The following is a 19,534-nucleotide window of genomic DNA, read 5'->3' as shown; positions in this document are numbered from 1 at the left end:
TGGTAGGTATATGTTATGTCCTATGATAATAATGTCGCTAGTTCCACTTAGTTAAACGTCTGCCATCGACCCACGAACTACAGTTAGAAGCTGTATTCTCTGCATTCGGGATTGTGCTGAAATTATACTGTGCATTCGGGATTGTACTGTTTGTAATAGTTTAACAAGGCGAGTTTCCTCGAAGTAAACACAAGTAAACATCGGCCTACCAACTACGACTAGAAGGTGAAATGACACACTATAGAATCAAACACAAAACTTTCGTAGTTATATGTCAACCACATGCTTCATTATTTTATCAACTGAAGCCTTACTGTAAAAAAAGATTACAAAATTATTCTTAACTCTACTATCCACTGCTGGCTATCATTGTTTCTCAATATCTGTTGTTGCCACACAAATTGAGTGACGAAAAAAATCTTTATCTCTTTAAGCGATTAACAAATTAAGCCTGGCTTTGTCTGCTTCGTACCGACGGAAATGTAGCTTAATCAGGGTGTGCTTCCGATAGACAGTAGTCTGCGGGGGCATTTTTTACAGTCTGCATACAATAGGTAAGGTAGACTCTCCAATTGCTACTTTTCAGATAAATTTTGAGTTCACAAGCAATACGGGAATGAATGTTCTCATCGCACTTTCAGCCTTAGTTAGTGTCTGGCTTAGAAATCGAACCCCTCGTAACTGACCTAAAGCAATCCAAACAACAGCAATGATCACTTAGCTACGGGGACAATTAATATGGAAACAAACATATGTTTATTTTCGATTCGACAGATGTAAGCAACCCTACGGTCACCGCTAGTGAGCAGATTCGAAAACAAACAATTATTTACTTCCTACTGGTACAAAGTGCACAAATTCCGTCGTCATCATCATCATCAACTACAGCATGGATGCAGTCACTGCATTTTATTTTCTCTTTCTTCTCGTACTTCCTACGTGTAACAGGCAAACGATCGGCGCAGCGAGCGGCATGATACATAATAATTCCGACCAGACGCAATCAGCAAATAAACTGCACATGCCGTGACCACACGAAACCGTTAGCAAATAGGATTTATTTGCATTATTGGTGTGTTTAGAAAGAAAAAAATGAAGCGGAATTTCACTGCCGCATACCTTCAGTTCACCAGGGTCAATGATCTTTCCCTTCTGCCGGAGAATTATGACGCGTGGAGGTGCATAGAGTGAACGCATGGGTTTGATCAGCATAAGGAAGAGTTAGCCGGTCTAACTTTTTAGTTACTTAAACTGATAAATATATGTTGTCAAACACAAACAGGTGTGTGTAACAAATAAATCAACTGCTTATAAATTTTTTTTAAATACTTTTATATTTGAAACTCAAATTATGAAATATATCTTTGTTTTTCTATTATTTGATTTAGTCTATTTTCTATTATTTACTTTACTTTTGAAGATCGCGTAACTTGAGTAAATGTTTGATGTAATCTCACTGAATAAAGATTTAATAAAATCTTACTACAAATTCCTGCTTTTAAAATTCTGTTCAATTATATTAATGAAATATGAGTCAAAACAGCCGATAAATTCTGTTGAAAACGTAATGCATCCGACTAGACCATATTATAACATATCACTAATGCTCGAAGTATCAGCAACTGAAACTATTATTGTGACTACTTGAAATGCTATAAAACACAGAATAGGACTCGACCACCGCGGAAGGCCTGGCCACTTGCCATCCCTAACAATAAATACCACTACACGAAGCTCAGTCAATCTGATTGGGACTCGGAAAATTACCACCCTTATTGGAAAAACCTCCTCAAATTGACTTCCACAATTGGGAACCTTTATTACAACTACGTCTGTGATGATATGCAAATGCCTGCAAGCCAACGATTTTCGGGAGCTGCTGAATACGCACACGATGCAAAGAGTGAGAAGTTACACCCGCACACTCGTCCGTTCAATTTGCATACATTAAAAAAGTTAACTAAGTTTTTTACCAACGCTTCCATGGCCATGGACCAGAAAGAGGAAATACAACAACTCTTATCAATCCAAGCTCATAGCCAACCGCTTACAGCGACGGACCGTAATCGCATGGGACTGCAGCAATCCTGAACCCGTTTTTGTTCGATGGAAAAAGTTAGATTGCTGAAAGTGTTCTGAATATTCAGGGGCCTTCCGTAATATTCTAGTAAACAGGCGTAGCAAATGGCTTGAAAAATTCTGGAACTTTTTACCAGAAAAAATCAAATTCCATGGTTCTTTGTTACATCTATCTTTAATTTTCCAATTCAAATAAATTTTCAATTTACTTTACTACCAGCGGCTATTTGCACGCTGTACCAGTCCATTATGAACCGGCACGCTGTGGGTAGGGTTCATACATGAATCACAAATCTACCAACCAGAGTGCAATGTAAAACGACCGGATAATATGCATTGTACCTATGGACGCCTCTACCATTAACCTGGCTATCGTCATCAACATCCCGGAAAACTGTTCATGGACACAGTGTATAAAGTGGAACGAATCATGCAAAACAGTTTCGATCTTGTTACTGGTTCTGACAAGTTGGTAAATGTCAGTGTGGCGTCGAAAACGAGAAGAAGCCAACGCGGGGTGAAAGAAGGTGGCAATTTCCAATTAATTCACCGTTCCAACCTCTTTTCATCCTTCATCGGACATGCGACCGAACCAGGCAGCACTCTCGCTGCGGTGTTACTCGAACGCGACTATGGTTTACTGCGGAACACAAAAAAAACACATCAAGCGCGAGCAGATTGACACGTTTGTGTCGCCTTATCAACACCCGATAACGTGATCAGGTCGAAGTGTTAGTCGGGGCAAGGTTGTAACCCTTAATACATGCACTGTCAGTTGCGATAATGAATATTGGAAGCAGTACAGAATACACCTTGTAATCAGGACAGTAAAGCGTGGTTTATATTTTCTAAAGAAAAATGAATGTATTTTTTATCAATTGTATGCCTCTTACATAAATGTCAAATACATCATCATACATACAACCACAATGTTTGTCAGGCAGTCTGTTGTGAATCACTTTCGACAGTAAAACTCAATGAGAGCACAACCGGACCGATTTTTTTTTGTGGCAAAATAAATACAGGTGAAATTCTATAGAAATACATCGATGTAATAATAATCGATACCGTTCTATCGCTCTAAAAGCTTTACAAGTGCTGATAGTTTTTTTAACCCAGTATATCCGTTCCCGTTTTTCAAGAGCCACTCCCGAATTTTGGCTTCGTGTGACCCCGTTGGTTGGTTGTAACCATAAAACATAGAATGGAAATCAGTCACCGGGGAAAACCGCTCCGAACATACACCAGCCAAGCCACCGAGCTCGGTGCCTCTTTAGCATACGAGGCGCGAGCTCTATTTCGGACCGTTTTCCCTCCTCCCTCCTCAACCCAGACTTGGAGACTGCACGGCGTGGTGCTTTAACGATTCGAAAAGTCTCATTGTTACTTACATAATCGACCGAAACTGTGCGATAGTCGCTTTTTCAGCTTCTGCAGGGCGCCTCCTTTTTTCTCACGCATTGTTACTCCTGAAAGCAGAGGGAAAGAAGAAAAGAAAATGTTAATTTTAACTATAAACCATACAGCCGGCGCATAAATCGGTAAAGAATATTCCGATAGTGGCAGTGACAAATGAATTCATTAGCCTATTATAGCGGAGCTCGTCAAGCACAACTGAACTAAGTAATTAGTTTTAATGGGTAATAGAGCGGGTCTTTTGGAATAGTTCGGCACGTTGGCGGATAGCTGTATTAATAACGTATAATGTTGAAAGACTAAAGAAATGAATATGTCACAATCGCACAAGCAACACAAGCTACGACATGCTTTCGAATCGACTTGTGGAATAAAGTTTTTCCGCCAAACATTTTTTTTATTGAATATTCGACTTTGACTACTAGAAATGATGCTCATATAGAACATTATTTCATAAACCCCCTTTGCAATTAAATTTAAAATACGTAAATAATGCCCTGAACAATTAATGTATGTAACTCACCAGCAGCTGATACATGCAGGGGAGTAATTCTCGCTGAAACGGAACCACTACTGACACGAGGTCTTCAAAATGGTTAAAAAATAAGAATAGCACTTTTACTACTTCGAAACAGTGGACCCCTCATTCATCAAGGGGCCCGAAAGTTTAAAAAAAGTTGAATTTTAAGCAAACCTTGAGTTCTATATGATGTGATATTTCCTAAATTGGCAATGAAATAACAAATGGCATTGGTTCTGTAGAGAAGAATAACAGGACATTTAAATGGAGTAAAAAAATTTTTGGCGGCTATCATGGATTTGGTCGCTATATTGGATTTTATCAAAAAATCGCCATTTTCACCATGAGCCCCCAACCGAGTTTCATTTTAATCAATCAAGGTATAGTTTCTCAAGTTACACCTGGCGAACAATTTGTAATATGATTATACGAATGATATATCTTAGGCTTTGAGTGCATGAAGCTTTTGCCCAAAAGTTTTAATCTAACGAGGCGTCGATGAACAGCAGAAAATCGCACAGTTGTATACACTTTTTTACGCGAATTTCGGAATTTACGCGGTTTTGATTTACGCGAAACGTATCCTTCGCGTAAAAAGCCACTTGATTGTATACGCTCACATACCCACCGTTTCCCGTGAAATTCCCATGTAAATGATCTAGATGTAGAATGTATTAAAAACGTTCAAAGTAACTTAAACAATATCTACACTAATACAACCATATACAGATACAATAATTATGCCTTGATAGGCGAGTTTATTTTAACGCCAATAAAATCCACAGTTTAAAATCACAACACTCTTAAACCTAAACCCCTGTAAGTAATATTACATTTGCACGTTTGCTCGATCGAATCAATCTATATCTAGGTATATTTCAGAAAAGGTAAACGCACTACAGTAAACACTTCCTTAACAGAACCTAAGCTCGGAAGTGTGCCTCAACAGCGCGTACCGATGCATCGTCTCGCCGTCAAATCATTCATATTCATAACTTCTTGAAACCGGTAGTGCACGCTGCATGCACATTGGGGACGTCGCTGAACTGACTCTGACTGACTTGCAAGTGAATATAAATACCCCAGCAGCACGCGTCAAGCCTGTCAATCAATTTCCGATCATAATTCACCCACACAGAGTGTATTGTTGTTCAATGCTTATCCAAACGGTTCCTTTATTATTATTATAGGACGACGAAACTTAGACAGATTGTTTCGAAGCTTGTTACTTTACCTAATTAGCAAAGCGCAATGAGGTAAATTATAAGACTTTTATTACAGCAATAAAAATGAAGGCGGCCGACACCTTATTGTTTTGATTGGATTAGACAAGGTCAAATTTGAACGGATATTTATGACTATATTGATCTTTTAGTCAATGGATAGTAATAACTATAGTTTACTCTTTTGAAGCAAAAAAATTTTGGTTCAAGGTCACAATATTCAATTCGAATATTAACAATGTCAATTGCATTTTAAAATTCGTTCGTTTATTATCTACATAGATAAAAGCAGTTACAAAATATGAAATACATCACACTATTTTGTCAGTCATTTTGTAGGTTAGTAAGGAGATGTAAGCAGGATACCAGACCCGCTTTGGATACCGAAGGAGCATTCTACAATGATTACCGGCGATAATAGAGATGCTAAGGTAGCAGATGCGAAAATTAACACAATTCTTACACTATATGATATTTAATTCACAATAATACTATTTCTAGCGGTCGGTTTTTAGTGACGGATTCCCGTTATAAATACTGCACACTAGCTCGTCTCGAGGGATGGGCTGCGGATGCGACTCTATGGTTTAAAGTTTCTGTCGACTACCGCGAACGCCCAGTTCGTGATGCGCTCAATCATTATCATTATCATACGTTTCTACCATGCAGATTGGTAACCGTTTGGCTATTCGGCTTGTGCTTGGAAATACTAGTCTGTTACTGCCATCGTCAGTGGTAACAATATCTATGTTTCTATGTTTGAACTAGAGATGGTCGGGTATGAAAATTTGAATACCCGAACCCGACCCGTACCCGATCAAGAAAAAAATTAAAAACCCGTCCCCGACCCGAACCCGCAAGTTATTTATTTCCGATACCCGAACCCGACCGCAACCCGACGGGTACGGGACGGGCCTGGGTACCCGACCATCTTTAGTGTTAAATGTGGTCAATAGAGATACCCGACCCGACCCGTACCCGGTTTCAAAAACAAAAATTAAGAACCCGTACCCGACCCGAACCCGCAAATTATTTTTTTTTGATACCCGAACCCGACCCGAACCCGGCGGGTACGGGTACGGGTACGGGTTTCGGGCAAATTTTCCGCTACCCGACCATCTCTAGTTTGAACCTCTTTGATGCCATTCATCTAGTTATGTGCCATTACACAAGCGATTCCCATATCTATTACGAATTATTTCAAATACCTCCTTCTAATGGGTTCGTCATTAAGCTAATTAATTCAAGCAGATTATTGGGCGCACTATCGGCTTACAACAATGACTGCACTTGCCGGTGGCGTTACATGCAACGTAAGTATCAATTAAATTTGCACTACACTGTAAAGTTATTCAAGCACCAACAACGGCTGACAGACACCGGTTGCTAAAGACCCTTTTTCTGATGGCTGAACGGCGTCGCCTCGATAGCGAACGGAAGTATCATTAGCATAAATTAGCGTGTGCCACGCGAGTAAACTTAAACAACGGGCTCAATTCAATGGTTCGTGAAATGTTCCAATTGTGGAAGATGGGTCCCAAAATTGAAAGGTGATAAAAATATACAATTACCGTTCAACGGCGTAATAGGAGCTGCTCGAAAATTTCCATTTTGCAATAAAAACTAGCCCGTCTGCAGCTTTACTGGTCTAGGTACGACGTGATTGGAGTCACACCGAAAGCCATTACGTTACAAAAATTAATGTTTTACTCATCGTTGGCTGACGCATATAATCCTGGTGAGCAGTTGTGTTGGGTAACTTGGATGGCATAGTAATTGTCCATATGTGGCAGTACAGTACAGTAGGGTTATTCAGAAAATAAAACACATTTCCGGGTATAGCCTGTATTGTCGGTTCATAACAAAGACCCAGGAAAAGTTAGACATCTTACCGATTCCGGTTTATCAATTTTATTATGAAACAATCTTTAGAATAAGTAACGATCTTGGTTAACCGGGCGCAAAAAACATTATTCAACCATCCCAACTGACTACAAAATCATTAGAAACAATTAAAAACAACAACTAATAAAACAAGTTGCATTGCAACTTCCGATAGGCAAAACAATCCACCATTCGCAATGATATCACCCTTTGAGCGTATACGTACATACTATTCGAGTGCATCAGCATACCAGCATTTGATGAGTAGAATTGACCGCTGCTCTAACCGTTTATTACCGTTATCTCATTCCAACTATCGCACATTACAAAGCTGCCTGTGACGGATCATCAAGTGCGGCGTCATCGACGGAGAATGAATGAATGTAATTTATCGCTACATTATTCCTCCGTGCGACTCGCAGCGGATGCGCCCACAGAAACTGCTTAGTAGTAGAAATGATTTATCGATGCATGATGGACCTGTATCTGAATGTATTTCTGGATGCATTATAATTTATATCACACCCATATTTTTCGAGTTTTTTTTTCAGCTGAATAATTATATACTCAACAGGTCATTTTTCTACAATTAATTTCAACAGTTGACAAATTGACGATAGAAAATAATGTTAAAGTCAAGCATTGATTTCAGGCCATGCCTCATTCAAACGACACTGAAGTTTGCATTTGGAAACAATAAAAAAGTCGGATTAGCAGACCGCTAAACCGGCAAAGCTAGTTTTACCATCGACAGTAAGTGCATTTGTAATTGCTCCGATAGTAATTTATTGCGAACAATTTTTCCTCCTATATCTCACTCATAAAATAGTTATACCGAGTATTGGCGATGCAGCCTTCGGGCAAGATAATGCGCAAGCGAACGTAAATGTGCGTGAGGTACTGTTTCTTGGCCGGAAGGAAATATCGTTAAAGGTCAGGTTCACGGGTGGACACGCCATAGCTATAGGCGTTGGCCAGACGCTCTTGTTAACAGGTTACATGTTCAATTAGGGACGCTAATTGGCAGCAAAATATTGGAGCTGTAACTTGCTTATTGGAACATGAAATGTATAAAAGTAGAGCAACGGAAAGCAATTTCAGCCCGCTCGTATTGCGCAGTTTAACGATTTGTGCTACCCCTAAATAAGCTGACGGTCTAAATAGATTATTTCTAAATTAAGGTAATGTATACAACGAAAAAATCGTAATCGTAAGCCCTATTGGATTGTACCAGATATAGATGTAGTACTATATTATATTATTGCATTGATCATTAAGGTTAATGCTTCTTGAATGATTACTGGTACCAGTTCTACACATTTTTTTGCTTCGACTTTTCCTTGCCGATTTTGTAGCACAACTGCAGCACGACATATGATATGAACCGAAAAAAGGATGGTATCAAATGTACTATCATGTCTGATCTGTAAAGTTATCATATTGAACAAGAAACCCAGAAATTGAAACGTTACAGTAACTAATAATGTCGCATTTGCCACAAGTATAAAAATATCAGAGGAAAAAGCATACTTTCTAACGTGTTAGTTATTAAGACCTTCAGCTTCTTTAATATCGGTACTAACGGTTTGGTGAAAAACTTCTTTCATTAAATTTATTTTAATGATTACCATGAAATTTCGCATAAAAATGTGAAAGCGGTTTCTCCGTGGATGCCCCTTCCGTTTGTTTATAAAATTTACCCCTAAATGTGGAATTATTTATTTTTATCCACAGTTCGAACAATAAATATTCATTGAGTTTGCTTTTACCTTTAAAATAAATATTTCCCTCCGGTTCCAGCTCATGTACCAACTACTACCCTCCATTATCGTAATATGTACAATCCTAAGAACAGAACAAAAGACTAAATGATATGTAAGCAAATTGGAATTTATGTAAGCAACTTAAAATTAACATTATAAATATATTTTACCACAGTACCCCCTGAAAAAGACACCAACAAAGTGTCGAAACATCGGGAAAACATCAAACTTCAGTCTTGATAAATTTCGAAGACTGCCCTGCCGAATATTAACAGTTTGCTTTTACTTCCATTGTGCTGGGAAATTAGGCAGTCTTTTGAAATAGTCAATGTTTCATTCACTGGAAACAAAACCGCCGTATCGAATTCTTTGTAATGATATTTCCCGAGAACCCTAAAATTCCAGCGAAATCGGTTATGCTCTGTGGACATATTAAAATTATTTCAACAGCTATTTTGACAATATTTAATTTCAATTGATACTCCCACCGTCGACACAATTTCCCTCATCCTATGTCCAAGTTTGTATTTTTTTGGGAGATGCTTAGAAGTCCACGGCTCACAATGTCGACCAGAAGTTGACAATGAAGTTATTCCTCATGTGCCTATATGGACCGTTATTATTTTTCGGAGAATTTATTGACCACAGTCTGCTTGGCTATTGTGGTTATCCTCGTGACAGGAAAGCCCCTCGGACGATCTTGAAAAAAGTTATGAGCACGTCATTAATTTTGCGGTAGACTATTTGCAACTTATTTTTTCAAACAGTAGTTTTTTTTTCAATCCACGTATTTCCTCCGTACAGACGAAAGTAAGGAAACAAAGGTACTGATAGTATCTCAGAGGACAAGGTGGAAGAGCGAAAAATTAGGAAAGGGAGAGTAATTTAAGCAACGCTTATTAAGTTTATATAACGTTCCTTTTTACCCAAACTGGGGAGTCCGCGGATCTAACCAAGCTAATGGAAGCCATATATAGTTCTCATTATAGCTTGATTTGAACCACGAATTTTTGAGGAAAGTTTGAGTTGCTGTAGTAAAATTGAAGTTTTACTGATTACTATCCGAGTCGGACTATCGGTCGTGCTCAGCCCGTCTCGCTTTTCATCTCCTAACCACTTGTACATCTCTTTTCGTCGGGATTATTCCCATAATACATGAAACAAAACCCTTTTTCCTCGATTGCATGTGCCTCCCTCTCCCTTTTGTCTACCAGCTTAATGTACGTACATAAATATTTTTACGATACACGACAGTTTACTGTTCTAGTAAGGCCGGTAAATCAATATTTTTTGAAACGGTAGTTCTTTTACATTGACCAAACTCGTGACTTTAGTCATGACCTTGAAATGCGATCAGGCATATAATTAATACAGTGATTTACCGATTTTATCTACCCCTCCGAAAATTTTTGGTAGATATATTTGGAAAGTAGACAAATTTGGGAAAAAAGAAATTGCTCCAAAATAATTCAATTGAACAAAAAATATGGTCAATATTGATCATTTTCATCAGTTATGTGTTATTGCAGTGTAATTTTACGTATAGGAATGATTTCATTCATATCAACCATTAGCCATAATGCATATCAATTCAGCTGTTTTATGAAAAAAGACATGTCGAAATTCAAAATTGCAAATTTTGTGTACTAATACCTTTGCAGTAAATTTTAGACCCGTATTTTTATTTGGCACTTAGAGTTCTCCTTTCTGAGTCAGGGTTGTCCCCAAAAATTACCATTATACTGCCCATGGATTCATAGTGGGCGTAACGACCAACTCCATGATTGTTGAGAAAACGCATTTTTATCGAGAAAAACATTTAAAGCCATATAATCTTTACTGTAAACTTTTTTAATCAAATAATCTGTCAATTTAGTAGAGTTTATCAATTAAAAGAGGGCTGATGGGGTTTTATGATTCATTTCCCGTTTATTGTGTTTAAAAAATGCAAACGCCAGTTTATGCGTATAAATAGACTGTTTGTTGAACGTTTATTCTCATAGTTTGACGTGTATATATCAACAAAGAAATATTCTCTGTTATGCAAAAAATCATGAAACGTGATGAAACCTTCCAAATTTTCTTACCGCATGGTTGAAATCACAATTCAAAAAAAGGTAGATAAAAACGGGTACAAAAGGTAGATAAAAACGGGTACAAAAGGTAGACAAAATCGGGGGTACCTAAAATCGGGTGTAGATTAAATCAGGTGTAGATATAATCGGAATACCACTGTATTTTTTTTTTGAAACGATGATTCTACAATTGATGAAGGGACGGTAAGGGAAAGTAATGAAGAAGGATTTTTTTTCCGGGAATGATGGGGAAGGGTGGAAAGGAAGGGGGGGGGGGTAATAGGTAGCTATGCTTAACAAGTTGTCGTTGTGACTCCTATTTTTTGTCCAATGCTGGAAGGTGCATGGGTCGAACCAAGTTGTAATCAGAGATTATAACCGGATTTGAACCCTGGCCCTGGCAGGTGTTGTGGGTTCAAATCCGGTTATAATCTCTGATTACAGCTTGGTTCGACCCATGCACCTTCCAGCATTGGACAAAAGATAGGAGTCACAACGACAACTTGTTAAGCATAGCTACCTATTACCCCCCCCCCCTTCCTTTCCACCCTTCCCCATCATTCCCAGAAAAAAAATCCTTCTTCATTACTTTCTCTTACCGTCCCTTCATCAATTGTAAAATCATCGTTTCAAAAAAAATATTAGTTCTTTTACAATTGACGACGGGACGGTAGAAGAAAGTAATGAATTTTTTTAGAGTGAAGGAAAAAAAGCGGAAAAGTGAGAGAAGGGTTATTAGTAGCTAACGGGTGACAACTAAAATTTTGGAATTTTTTTGAGGCCCCTATACTCCACAACAAACGAGCTCAGAGGGAAATGAGAGCTTGTATGTGCTAGCTCTCTCCCCTCTCTCTCTCTCTCTCTCTCTCTCTCTCTCTCTCTCTCTCTCTCTCTCTCTCTCTCTCTCTCTCTCTCTCTCTCTCTCTCTCCTCTATCTCTCTCTCTCTCCTCTATCTCTCTCTCTCTCCTCTATCTCTCTCTCTCTCCTCTATCTCTCTCTCTCTCTCCTCTATCTCTCTCTCTCTCTCCTCTATCTCTCTCTCTTTCCTTTCTTTCTCTCTCCTCTTTTTTTAAATATTTTTTGTTTTGTTTATGCCTGCCTTGTTTTGCTTAAAATGACGTCGAAACAAGAAGCATTGCGAAAGCGCATTGTACACTTCTACGAACTGCCACAGAAAACTTGGCAAAAAGTATACGGTACAACATTTAAAAAGCCAATATGTTGCGGCTTCGACTGTTTTCCATATCCCAAGATGCCCAACAACTATTCGCAAGCAAGGTAGTGGAAAACCAGCCAAAATTATGGACGCAGAAGGACATTGTTCTCTTTCTTGTTTCTTCAACAAAAAGTCCTCTGTTTTGGCTATCAATTAAGACGCAGCAGACGAATGTTTGAAGATAATTTTGATCCCGTTCCTACAAAAACATCATGCAGATGGACAATACGTGTTTTGGCCGGATAGAGCATCATCGCATTACGCCAAAAAAACACAATCGTTCATTAATACCCATTCGATCCCATTTTTATCCAAAAACTACGACCCGAAAAATCTGTCTCAGTCACCCAATCAAAGATTTATTCGGGATTTTAAGTTCCTAGATGTACAAAAATAACTGGAGAACCACGAATTGCAAAAAGATGATTGGTAGAATCAAGAGATGCATTCGCAAAGTTAACATGACGGTCGTACAACGCTCCAGTTTCGACGTCAAACGAAAGCTTCGTCGAACAGCAGAATACGGACCGTTTTCAAATGTACACTAATTTTTTTTCAACAATGGATAATGTATCTTTAATTTCGGTAGATCTGATCTTCTTCAAGTATCTTTGTCTTTTTTGACAGCTTGAGAAAACAAATCCAAAATTTTAGTTGTCACCCGTTACGCTTAACAAGTAGTTGTGATTTCTACCTTTTGTCCAATGCTGGAAGGTGCACGGGTCAAACCAAGCTATAATCTGAGACTATAACAAGAGCAAAGGTTCCATGTTACTTCCTTGGGGAACACCATATTTATTAGTAAACACAGATGGTCATCCTTACTTCTTACTTGTAGCAGCATAGAATCAGGGTGCCTCTTACCGTATCAACAATTTCTCTCCACTAGGCACTAGGTCCAGGGCTACTCGTCGCCATTTCGTCAAGCGCCTAGACACAAGCAAGTCGGCTTCACCCTGGTCATGCTATCTAGCACGTTGGACATTTCTGGTCCTGGTGCCAGTGGAATTCTTGAAAAAAAATGGATTTCATAGCACAGTCGTGCGGCATCCTTGCGACGTGGTCGACTCACTGTAGTTTTCCAACTTTCGTCAGCTGTATAGCCACTGTACGTGGGAGGCGAACATTGTTTCTCTGAAACCTCTTCCTACCATAAATTTGGTTTTCGACGCATTGATTTGTAACCCAATCCTCCCAGTCTCCATTTGCAGTCTGGTGTAGATTACCTCCGCCGTACCAAGGTTTCTAGTAATGATGTCGAAGTCGTCTGGGAGGCTGGGAGTTTGCTACTTTTGCCCACTCGTCGAATGGCACCTTTAATAGCCATGTTGAATAACATACATGATAGTCTTGTGGCCCTTGTCGCAATCCTTTGTGCGATTGCCCCCGAAACACCCACGTAGCACGCCACTCGCTCCAGTGTAGCTTTAATCAGCCACGTCAGTTTGTCCGGAAAACCATTCTCATGCATTATATGGCATAACTGTTCGCGCTCAACTGTATCGTATGCTGTCCTGAAATCCATGAAAATATAACGCGTGGGCACGTTGTATTCCCGACAGTTCTGGAGGATTTATCGGAGTAAAAATTTGATCCGTAGTAGCACGGGCCCCCATCAAGCCCGCCTGATACTGCCCAACGAATTATCTGGCTAATGGTGGTTCTTTGCCATTTTTGTAGAGTTCTGTCGAGAGTCCTTTCTGTCCTTTCCGGCGGCTCTATTATTCTTCAGCTTACTGGATCGCAAGTATTCGGACAACATGGTATAATTTTTTCTTTTAATATTTTTTGGTATTTTTGCAAAAAAAATGGTAGCATTTATTTTTTAAAAGAAGCAAGTAGGTTTAACTAAAGCGTATTTGGATGCATGGCAATAGTTAGGGGAAAACCAATCCGTTGTAAAGATGGATTTGCGGGATTTCTAAAAGAGGGAATAGAATGGCCATTACCAAGGGGAGGTTCAAAAACGTCAAAAAGGCTTTCTGTTGATTTACAGGGATTATCGGGAAAAAGACAGATTTACAAGTGGTCGGGGGCCAACATGAGGGGAACCGACAAAGGAAATAGACACATTCAAATTTAAAAAAAGGTTTTCTTTCTTGCATGATGAGATGAGAGACAAAAGGGCCCCGAGGAAGATCGACCCCTCAGTTAGTATGTATATAAAAGTGAGCGTGAGTTAGTATATTTGTATGTATGTTCCGCCATCACTCCAAAACGCCTTGACTGTTCTCCACCAAACTTGACACACATATTCCCAGTCATAAGGGAATCAGCACAGATGGGTTGACAAATTGGGGGTCCCAAACAGGGGGGAGGCCATAACTCCGAAACTCCTGGACGGTTCTTCATTAAACTTGGCGTGCTCAGTGACGCAAAAGAATCACCGCATGAAAGTTGACAAAAGGAAGGTGATCTCTAACAAGGAGAGAAGGTCCAAATAAGTAACACTTCTGAAACGGGAAATAGGGTGAAGTTTAAAAACGTAGAAAAGGGCTTTGCGTCGATTTGTACGAATTACCGAGAAGAGGATAGATTTACAAGTGACTGGGAGACAACAGGAGGGGAACAGACAAAGGAAGTAGATGCATTGAAATGAAGAAAAAGTGTTTTGTTTCTTGCATTATGAAAATATTCGTTACAATAACAGATGTACAAGTGATTGAGAGACAAAGGAGCCCCGAGTAAGATCGGGAATGAAAACAGCTGTGCAAATAAGATCGGGCACTCAGCTACTTATATATATCTTATATTTTTGCACTACACTTCACTAGCTTGAATACAACTTGTTACACACCCAACGCTGCTGAGAACTATTGAGAAACTAGACACTAGTGTCATAATTAATTACCAAAAAAGCTTAATATACTAAAAAAACAGGCATGAAATAGGTATGAAAAAGCTCATAAACGTGCTTTATAAACTAACTAATAAAAAAACCATTTAGTCACATTACATAATACTTTAACGCATGGTTTCGCGTTGTTGCTATGAAACGGCGTAGCACTTTTGCAGACAAAAAGCGTATTTAGTCATGAAGAAAAAACCTAATTACCATTGGCAAACAATGATTCTTCCAAACGCACAATGCATGCCAAAACGATAGCAATTATCCTCGTTCCATTTTTTATCGGTGCGCGGAATTGTTATTTAAACAACACTGGCTCTGCACAAAATTACATAGCAGTAGGTTTACGATCTCATTGAACACCAGTCACTTTGTTTCGAAACACGAACCCATAATTTGTGCACAATTCAAAAACTGGTCACAGGCATTCGACACAACGATTTTCACAATGTACAGAAGAAAATTAATAATATCATCGTAAAAATGTCAATGCACGAAATTTTGTTTCTACCTTTTCTTTCATCAAATGGAATGATTATTAATTTCACAAATTGATGGAATCTATGGCAGTGATTACTGATTATTAAGACATTAATTATTTAGCACCAACTGTTTTGTACAAATTTTCCAACCTAATAAAGAACAAAGAATGACTTTCGGTGAGTTGCGCTTTGCTAGCATTAAACAGCTCCCATGTTACCATTATATTTGGTAAAACAAGGTTGTTGACAAAGTGCATTGCACATTAGAACTGATAATTATACCTTCTAAAGCATTGGCACGTTCACAGTTGATATAACTATGATTACTACCGGAAACATGCTACGAAACAGAAACATTTCATTCAACTCTGCTGACCTATAAAGCTTTGGGTCCGCAGACAAAGTACCAGTAGAAAAAAGTAACCCGAAATGGACACCAGTTTAGCGAGTATAGTGAGCTTGTTCCTGTCTATAGCCGTGTTAGTATTCAACAGTCATGCCGAAGCCGTCAATTCAGTTTTCATCAAACGATCAATCCCAGCGCATCATACGATTGACTTCGACAGTTCCGAAGAAATGACACCGAGGCAGACTTCCTCGTTCACCCGGGCACCTCCTTCGAGATCGTTGTCGTCAATTGTAAATCCTTCGAAAGCACATCATCACGCAGCGAGCGGTGATGCGCTGGGTCCTAGCCCGGTAATGCAATCGTACTCGCCTGAAGCATCTTCCGGTATCGGTGGAAACAAGCGGCAAGTTTACAGTCAGCAAATTCTGCTCGAAAAACCACCGCCCAGTGGTGGTTGCAATGCTGACGACGGTTGCAGCCCGTGCAACTACGTGCTGGTCGAGAAGCGACTTTTCCATTGTCGACCGAAGGAAACAGTTCTGCATGTTATGAAAAGTGGACCCGATGGTAATCCAATAATGGATGATGGATACATGGATTCTCAAGTGATTCCAGAATTTTATACGCCATGATTGAGAAACAGTGCACACGTACAAATTGTTGTTCTAGACAATAAATGTTAAAACCAGCATATAAACTAGAATATTATATGGAATTAAATTATTACAATTGTTTCTTTATTTATTTTCGAAGAACATCGCCAATAAATGGAAAATTTAAGTAAGTTCATACCGAAAAATGTGGTTTACGTTACAATAACGTACACAATACATTAATTTTTATGTATCGAAACTTCAAAAGATTGGAAAAATGAAACCCTTGCAATCATTGCCCGCATCAATTACCACCAAAAATATTGGCGAAAATTGCAAAGCCGACTGAAAACAAAAACTGTATAATTATAATGAATCAAGCTGTACTGGAACGATTTAAAATGTTAATAAAATTGATTAAAAAACGCGTCACACACTGTTCAAGCGACGTTTACAGTGCCAATTGTGTGATGGGAACACAATAACGGAACCCTGCGCAATAACTAGTAATACGGAAACTTCTGAATTTCGTATGAGAGCCTTGGCTTGCTGAAAAGCGTAAAATGTTCAAAGGCAGAAAAATAACGAAATGAACATCGAAAGCAAGTTTTTTTGCACAATTAAATCAAGATACGTGTGCAGCCATGCTTTCCTCTATCGATGTGCAGCACCCGTGACATTTTAATGCACGAGCGAAAAAGCTTTCCATTTCGAATGTAGCGTACTGTTACTAATGAAAAATGTCGCGTTGACGGCGCTTAATCAACAGAGCAAAGTGATGAGGAATAATAAAAGGAAAACACCAATATTTAACTGCTGCCTCGTGTTATTGATTTTGATACCAAAAGGCACGTGTAAACTTTAACACTTAATTTATACATAGCAAAGACTTTTAAATGATTACAGTCGATATTTCAAAATAAATAAAAAACTTACAAAAAGTGCAAAACGGGATTTTTGCATATTGCAATCATATCATATTGCAATTCAAAGAAAAACCATATGACATAAATAAGAAATACTTTGATGAGGTGTGAAAAACGTCAATATTCAACCAAAAATTATCAGGTTGTGTTTATATGCACTGACATGCAGCTCGTTCTCGCGGGAAGCTGTCAGCCAATCTCCAGTTACATTCCCTGTGCTAGTTAGACGCTACCGGCAACTACCCAAATAATGTATAAACAACACACATTACATATTCTAGGCAAATACTCTAAGATGGTATGTATTACATACCAGGATGCCACATCCTCCCCCTGCGTAAAATGAACAATGCAATATATGGTATAATTCCTGGTCAGTTATAGATTATTTCCATTATTACAAAAAAAAACTTTTTCCGAATAAATTCCACTATTAACCCCTCTAAGGTCTACATCATTTTTAGCGCCGCAAAATTCACTAAAATGGCCATAACTTTTTTATTTTTCAATATTTTTTCACCAAATTCGGGAATTTTGCCGAAAATATTTTCTATTTTCATAATATCTATAGATAATGGCCATATGCCATATGGTCCCGGAGTTATTCCGGAGTTCCTTGGGGGACCGAGATATGGCTTTTTTAGATAAAGTTGCCAAATATCTAAAATTTGTTTGAAATCTGAAGATTTTTGAAAACATATCATCGACTGTGGACATATCAGTTACTTTGCCGCAGTTATGAACCATGGTGCGTGCCATCCGGATCCGGGGGGACGCTATAAATCCGAAACCGGTTCCCGTAACGGGGCATTTCAGCATCAGTAAAACATGTCGTGTCGCATATCAAAAAACATCAGCATTCGATAAAATAGCGATTGGCGATCATCTCATGTCTTTCAGAGCCCATATGGCCGATTCCAGGTCCCGGACAAGTTCCTCCGAAATCCGTTCTGTGCTTGAATCAGAAAAGAAACCCTCCCCGGACCCGGAACCGGTCATACGGCCTCTGAGAGACATGAGATGATCACCAATCGCTATTTTGTCGAATGCTGATGTTTTTTGATATGCGACACGACTTGCTTTACTGACGCTGAAATGTCCCGTTACGGGAACCGGTTCCGGATTCATAGTGTCCCCCCGGATCCGGATGGCGCGCACCATGGCTCATAACTGCGGCAAAGAAGCTGATACATCCACAGTTGATGATATATTTTCAAAAATCAACAGATTTCAAACAAATTTGAGATATTTGGCAACTTTATCTAAAAAAGCCATATCTCGGTCCCCCAAGGAACTTCGGAATAACTCCGGGACCATATAACATATGACCATTATCTATAGATATTATGAAAATAGAAAATATTTTCGGCAAAATTCCCAAATTTGGTGAAAAAATATTGAAAAATAAAAAAGTTATGGCCATTTTAGTGAATTTTGCGGCGCTAAAAATGATGTAGACCTTAGAGGGGTTAATTGTGTTCACAGCAGATACGTATTCCACCTGCGACTAGCAGACTTTATTAGTGTCGGTAGGCGAAATACGTATCTGTCGTGAATAAAATTAATAGTGGAATTCAATCGGAAAAAGTTTTCCTTTCTTTATTTTTAGGTTTCGTATTCCATTAAGACGCTCCAAAAACTTCAGAAACTTTTTGCCCTTCGCGCAACTTGAACTCTTCGGCAAAACAACAGAAATTCAAACTATTTTCATTCCCTTGTAAATCACACTAAGAAATACATTTCATTTTTCTTATCTCAGTTACACCGAAGGTTCAATTTGGCAGTAGATCGCCAATGTGATATTCCAAGAGCCGCTCCATCATCTTGTACATAATAGAACAAACAGATTACAATCAATTTTCGACCCAATATAGAATTCCCAATCAATAGCCAGTCGTCGTATGTTAGAATCTCGACTGGGCGGTGTCGCTGTATAGAGTCAATAGGATCTTTGCACTAGCCCCGTAATCTTCCTGTACTCTAATAACCGGCTACGAAATCTGTCGATAAAGAAGGATCAAGTTCTTAAGGTGACATTAGCCGTCATTGATTCTGTAAATTTCAAAAGCAGTTTTTTTTTGTTTGAAACAAAAATTCTGTGCACGAAAATATATTCGCTGTGTTCAGATTGGCAATAAGAATGCAATGAATATATTTTT

The 19,534-nt window shown here is 38.8% G+C and overlaps 1 protein-coding gene across 2 annotated transcripts in view; it reads right to left on the bottom strand.

The window, feature by feature from the left end:
- Positions 1-19,534, bottom strand: part of LOC128738697 (cyclin-dependent kinase 14) — a 227,282-nt gene that overhangs the window by 131,298 nt on the left and 76,450 nt on the right. For both annotated transcript variants that reach the window (XM_053834021.1, XM_053834022.1), the window contains one exon: positions 3,471-3,548. In XM_053834021.1, coding sequence (XP_053689996.1) covers positions 3,471-3,548 — 78 coding nt within the window. The remainder of the gene's footprint in view (positions 1-3,470; positions 3,549-19,534) is intronic.

The sequence above is a fragment of the Sabethes cyaneus genome, chromosome 2, assembly GCF_943734655.1.
Source record: "Sabethes cyaneus chromosome 2, idSabCyanKW18_F2, whole genome shotgun sequence".
In the NCBI taxonomy this organism is placed as follows: Eukaryota; Metazoa; Arthropoda; class Insecta; order Diptera; family Culicidae; genus Sabethes; species Sabethes cyaneus.
Note: the sequence above shows the minus strand (reverse complement) of the source record. Positions and strands in the feature narration are given on the sequence as shown.